Source organism: Diaphorina citri, unplaced genomic scaffold, assembly GCF_000475195.1.
Source record: "Diaphorina citri unplaced genomic scaffold, Diaci psyllid genome assembly version 1.1 scaffold5281, whole genome shotgun sequence".
Lineage (NCBI taxonomy): Eukaryota > Metazoa > Arthropoda > Insecta > Hemiptera > Psyllidae > Diaphorina > Diaphorina citri.
In genome coordinates this window covers 1-7107 of record NW_007382657.1, presented here as the reverse complement: position 1 = coordinate 7107, position 7107 = coordinate 1, and the positions used below count along the sequence as shown (strand labels likewise).

General features: G+C 35.4%; 1 protein-coding gene across 1 annotated transcript; it reads left to right on the top strand.

The window, feature by feature from the left end:
• Window positions 1-2597: 2597 nt before the first annotated feature.
• LOC103521460 (protein wingless) lies at window positions 2598-3373 on the top strand. The gene has a single exon (XM_008486571.2). The coding sequence runs from the start codon at window positions 2779-2781 to the stop codon at window positions 3307-3309; it is 531 nt and encodes a 176-aa protein (XP_008484793.2). The 5' UTR covers window positions 2598-2778; the 3' UTR covers window positions 3310-3373.
• The last annotated feature ends 3734 nt before the right edge of the window (window positions 3374-7107 follow it).

The window sequence follows — 7107 nt, the reverse complement described above, 5'->3', positions numbered from 1 at the left end:
CCATCATAATCTGTCAATTGATAACCCCATATACTCGGAACCCTTTGAACATTAAATCCAGATTTGAACCAGTTTTGAAATTTGCATCGGAAAAAAACAACCCAGACATATTCCAACCCGCTGATCCCTGTTATCTTGAAAGGATGTTGAGACCGAGGGTTATAATTAGGTTGGATAATGGTCTAAATAGCTTAAAAGGATCCGATCATCAAATCGAGACCCTACAAACGAAACGATTAGACAAACTGAGGAGAGAGAAAGGGCGTTCGAAGTACTATCTCTCGATTTGGATTATTTGATTACTCTGATTTTACTCGTATCCATTAGTGAAACTTCGTTACTTATTATCTCGGGTAGAAACTGTGGAAAGTTAATTTCATCGTTCCTTTTGAATTCTCAATAAAGGAATCAATCGACTTGACGTTAACTTTTTCATGTTAGGTACCTATAACTGGATTATACTTGGAAGTACATATTATGAAAAGAGTGATCACAGTGAAGTCGAACTGCTTCTTGAGAAGCATTGGAAATATCACCTCAAAGAAGGGAAAATAAAACTATCACCCGAAACATGATCGTTTATATTCTTCCTGCTTCCTAGAAACAAATTTAAATAATGGAGAGTCTCTATGAAAAATAACAACTATACTTATTAGAGACAACTATGCAGAAAATTCAACATTTAAATAGAAGGGGAACACGAGACTCATCTAGCTATCTGTATTATAAATACTCGTATGGCGATTGGCGACAAATATAGGAGAACCTCACATCCCAATCATCATAATCAGGATAAAGAACGCTAAAATGCTTATGATAGATAACATCAATAGTAACATCTATGAAGAATTGATCAAAATGTGCCGAGATTAAAGAGAACACGACAATTTACACAATCCAATCAATTTCCTTTCTCTTTAAAGCTTTGTATCTTGTACATATGTTACTAGAAAAAGTTGAAAAATATACGTCATACTTGGTAACAACACACATAAGAGTACCTGAAAACTTGGCCATGATTTGGAACAAAGAGATAGAGATACCTAATTAACAAATTCAAATCTTATCGCTTTTATCTCGGAAATTATTCAATATGTACTAGGAGAGATACAGATAACCCGAGTAGACAAATATTTAGAAGAGCTCACAGTAATCTTTCAAGGTGTGGAAAATATTCAATGAATGTTCGCTTGCAGCCTGTATGACGACTATCAATACAGACACACTCCTACAACGTGGTACAATTTGTCTACCGATATCAGTATGCCTACTTGAACACCTAATTAACCTGTATTTTGTTTCTTTATATCTTTATACCCAGGTATCTAGTTTTGACAGAGGAACATTGGGTTTCAAACTACACTACATTTATTCTGTTCTTCCTTTTACACTATACCTAAGTAGTACGAGGTTTCAGCTCTTTTCTTCTGACCCCTTCCTTTTTGAAAAAGAGAAGAAAAAAAAATCAATGAACTTTGCATTCTTAGCATACTTTGTCCTGTTCCTTTATCTGCAAATGACCACAATACAATCTCAGGCCTATGAATTAATGAAATCCAATACCAGTTGCTCTAAGTACACATTATTTCTATTGCATTTGCATATGCACATTACCAATACGAACAGGTTACATTACTGAAGACTAAACCACTGTAGGAGATAAATTCAGAAAGATAATTGCATTGATTAAAGGAATCAAGTAAGAAGTAGATCAATGCGGGAAAAGTGGTCAGCACACAGGTTTCTCACGAAAAGTAAAATGGGAATGGGAGCAAGGAAGAGTTGACCATCATAGTATCAAAACAAAGGCTTTTGGAACTCATTACCTAATTAAATTTTTTAATAATGTTTCATGAGGAAAAGTTTTATTCTGAGATCTGAATGTAAAACTTCGACCAAATCAGGAATTGAATTAGGACCTCTTCCGTGGCCAATGTAATCACCACTAGGCTGTTGGTATAAATAGTGGTATAAATCAAGCCAGACAAATATATTGACATACAGGAATCAGGAATATTCTAAAAGATTTTACTTTCTAAAAAAGAATAACCAGTCGATGATAATTATTATTCTTTTAAACCACTCCGAGAGTAAACAATAAAAATAATAATTAGTGATAAAATGTAAGTAAAAAAGGAGTGGTCATTGGAAATAAATAATTAATATGATTTTGCCATTAGGCCATTAAGAGAGACCTCCCGATGCGCTCCCCCACAATAGTCGAATCGGCAACACTGTAATATAAACGTAGGCAAATTCCAAAGCCTTAGCCACAGAGTGTAACGGAAAGTCCGCGATGTAGTTGAAATTGAACTTCAGAGAGAGTATGAGCTTTAGGCAGCTTGACTTTGTCGATGATAGCAGCAGCAACATACATGCCATTGGTGAGTGCTGGTGAAATTCATGGTCTGAAATTCATGGTTCTGGTACCAAATACAAAATCGATATTATAATTACCTATACATTTTAGTCTCACTGTTCTAAAAAAGAGTTTCACGACGCGACGCTATCAAGTTATGACATCAAATGGTTTATGGTCCATGGCATTCTCAGATACTAGAACTAGAACTATGTAGGTACTTCCTAGGAGTGAAATTTATGAGTGTCTCTTACAATACACAGATGACATCTTGTTCATCATGTTACATCATCTTATAACACACGCTTAGCACGAATAACTCTTAGACATGGGTTAGAAATTGCAGGATTTCAATAGAACGAAGATTGCTAGTCATTTACTGCCATGATTGTGAACCAAAAAATAAAAAGCATTTTAACATGGTCCTCAATGTTTCTCTGTTACAGCATGTGATGGCAGAAATGCGACAAGAGTGTAAATGTCACGGCATGTCTGGATCCTGTACTGTCAAGACCTGCTGGATGAGGCTTCCTAACTTCAGAGTTATTGGAGATGCTCTCAAAGATCGGTTTGACGGCGCGTCCAGAGTGATGGTCAGTAATGAAGGTAACGTTCGTGGCAGCAGTGTGGGGAAGAAAAGTCGGTACAACTTCCAGCTGAATCCGTACAATCCTGAACACAAACCTCCAGGTGTGAAGGATTTGGTCTACCTGGAAACCTCGCCAGGATTTTGTGAGAAGAATCCCGCACTGGGAATACAGGGCACGCATGGACGACAATGCAATGACACCAGTATTGGTGTAGATGGTTGTGATCTGATGTGCTGTGGGCGAGGCTACAGAACACAGGAGATCACCGTCGTGGAACGGTGTGCTTGTGCTTTTATTTGGTGCTGTGAGGTCAAATGTAAAACATGTAGAACAAAGAAAACCATTCACACTTGCTTGTAGATAATCATTATTATTAATATTATTAGTCTAAGAGAATGATTCCAGAACTGTGCCTATTGATCCATACAATTACAATTGTACGCTGTATGGTGTTGTTCAGAAAGATAATCTATATAGACTTGCAAGGACCTACCTACATTATAGCTATGTTAGTACTGAGGTAATTGCCATACAACGATATACATAGATCAGTACAAGTCTAAAGAGTAAATCGGCCTTACTGAAATAGCAGAATATTTGCTACAGGACTTGGATAAATTCGTATGAAGTTATGAACGTAAATGTATCTCTTTCTTGCACTTTTGCTACACCTTCAACATGAAAATCGGACAACATTGGAAAAATTCTCGATACTTAATTTAATAATTCAATATTTGTCGGATATGATCCCAATGTATTGTGTAAATATCATTTGTATAGTTGACCTATGAAATATTGTATAAAATAGGTAGTCTAGGTTATGATTAAAAATGAATTGTGATAAATTATTTTAGTTAATGTTCTTTTTCAAATTTTGGTGTTAATTTTAATGAACTTTGTATTTGACCTCTTTCCTTCAATATTCATTTGAGGTTATGATTAAAAATGAATTGTGATAAATTATTTTAGTTAATGTTCTTTTTCAAATTTTGGTGTTAATTTTAATGAACTTTGTATTTTTTGACCTCTTTCCTTCAATATTCATTTGATTTTTTTTTAGTTTTCGATAGTTAATAGGACAATCATGGCCAATATCATGATCAGGAATATTTTCAATTCAGTGATTCAATTCATGTAGCCAGCCTAGTTAGCTTAGTGGGTGGTGCGTCTGCCTTGTAAGCGCTGCATTTTACAATTCTATTTCTCATTAAATTTGCCCGAAGAGCATTGCAGGCTCTCTTTTGCATTTTCAATCCCCTCTGTATGGGTTCCTGTTTGCTGAAATTGATTCATACTGAAATTTCAATCCATCTGATTAATTTCTGATCTATTCTTACTTCGCTCCCAGAATAATTTAACCTTTCATAAGCATCGCGAAGACATGCTACGCCAAATTCAAAGTCTGAGAACCAACTTGGAAGAGATATCTGCACAACGACATGAATGGGAAAAGATTGTCAAAGAAAATGCTAACACTGTCAGTGAACTGGATAGCAACAATGGTGAAAATCTTGAACTTTCATTCACTGGAACCGAAATAAAAGTTTCGGAACCTGAAGGCATTATATCAGAAGAAGATAAAAATGATGCGTCAATGACCACCGAACAGCAAGCTTCAGAGGTGAAGAAGAGAAGAAACAACCTAACCCTGGCCAAACATGTTTGTTGTAAAGATATTTTATTTTAAATAACTCTAATAAAATTTCATTTTACCCGTAAACACTTGAATGCAAACTTCTTCATATTAAAGGATTTAAGGATCATAGGTAGGATGTACTTTCTGAAATCCCTTGAAAATAACTTGAAACTTGAAATATCTACTACCTACCTATAGTAGTATATCCGTAAAACTTCAATCATATTCTAGGCTACTGAAATATGTAGTTACCTATTTATAACCTACCTAATACTTAGAGGTCATAGGTACGCTATCAAAACTCATTTACCTACCATCTGAAAAGAGTTTGCATGCATTTATAAGAAGAATCGTCATGGCTTCAATCCAATTCAAGATGAGATTTATTTTTTTTTCTGAACAGCATCAAATCACGATTAAACGGAATCGGATAGACTTTATTGATCACATTTTAATCCTCAATACTTACATCTGATTTCCAATCAAACCCGATTATTGGTTTATTCCAATCATGGGGAGGGGCTTTGGAATAAAATGAAATGTAAATAAAGTTTATGTACCTTGCCAGAGCTTCATTCTAAGAATCTAATCTGAAGGAATTATGTAAATATATTTAAATTTGTATTGAGATATTGATCTCTACAGAATCAGTTCCAAATACAAACCACATGTTTAAAGGAGAAAAAATATCGAATAAAGTCAGACAATGATTTGACCAATACCCAAGTGAAGGATATACGAATCAATAGACTGAACTTTACTAGGTGTATGTGAAATTGAAAATCCACATTTTCATTATGGTTGAGGAAATACTGACAATAGTCATATAACATGTAGCAATCAATTGTTTTTCCTGCTTGCCGGGAATGAAAGGCTATTGTGATCATATTTATCATAAACAGTCTGAAAACTAAAAAACCATATCTCAGAGTTGATGTAAGAATGCGACCAGTTATCCTGGCAAACTACATTTTGAATCTGAATATTTACTTTATATAAAAATAATTGTGCTGGATAGAAATTCTTTGTTAAATTGGTCACAGCAAAATATGAGTACAGTCACATTCCAGAATTTTGTTTCTTAAAGTTGGTGGGAAAATGGCTTCTTTTTGGAATGCGGCTTGATATGCAACCGTGGGACAGATACAAACTTTTCAATACCCTTTCAGTGCTTCCACATTGATTTATAGGTTATAGAAACCTATTGTGTATTGACACAAGTTTTTTTTTTTTTTTTTTTTTTTTTTTTTTTTAAACAAAAAAACAACAAAATGACACTAGATGAGGTCAATACCATACTTTCGTAATATTGTCAAGGAAGATTAAGAGAGAACTATTTGTTTTTACCTCGACAACATAGGTTCACCTCGTCGATCAACGGCGTCCACTATGAGTATGAGTGAACACAGCTTAAGATTTAACAGATCCTAGGCACAAAAAGATGGAATTCACCCACTAACCAAGCTTTTTAAAAAACCTTTTTTTTTTTTGAAAAATTTTTTTTTTTTTTTTTTTTTTTTTTTTTTTAGCAGACAGAAAGACACAATGACACTAGATGAGGTCAATACCATACTTTCGTAATATTTGTCAAGTCAAGGAAGATTAAGAGAGAACTATTTGTTTTTACCTCGACAACATAGTTTCACCTCGTCGATCAACGGCGTCCACTATGAGTATGAGTGAACACAGCTTAAGATTTAAAAGATCCTAGGCACAAAAAGATGGAATTCACCCACTAACCAAGCTTCGGTCTGTTGACAAAATAGGTAGGTAGTAGGTATGTAGAGTTTCATCGAAGTCCATCATCCAACATTTTTTGAAGATCTGCAACGATAGTACGGTGAAAGTCAGCCTGATTTCAATTTCATATTTTTAGCTTGAAATTTTGGATGAGTGACTGAGATCACTGGAAGATAAATCTGCTGATGGGATTGGTAAGATCAGAAGTCCACATATAAACGCTTGTTTATGTGTAATCCTATCTATTGGTACTCAATTGAGTGTGGTAGCCCCTGAAGGTTTGACATGCCAGAAGTTCATTCTGAATTAACAACTGTGAATGAATCCTGAATCCATGGGAACAGTTTACTACTTGCATACACAGGTTTGACAAGAACAATACTTCACTTCGGAGACTCGCAACCGCTCTCGCTCTGGACAGGAATGAATCCTGAATCCATGGGAACAGTTTACTACTTGCATACACAGGTTTGACAAGAACAATACTTCACTTCGGAGACTCGCAACCGTTCTCCCTCTGGACGTTTTTTGGTTTAAATGTTCGCACACATCATTCTGTGCACCGCAGCAGCACGGCGGCAGACCCTTTGGGACGATTTGGCAGAGCATGCCACGAACACTCCCGCGGCAGAGTCAGATCCGCAGCAAATCTGTTGGTTAAAATTCAAATTATCTGTGAGTCATGTATGTATGAACGTATTGTAAGGGTCAAAAAAGGAACACCCCAATTTTCCAAATGCTTCAATATTCAATAACCGTGTATCTTATTCCTGTCGATTAAA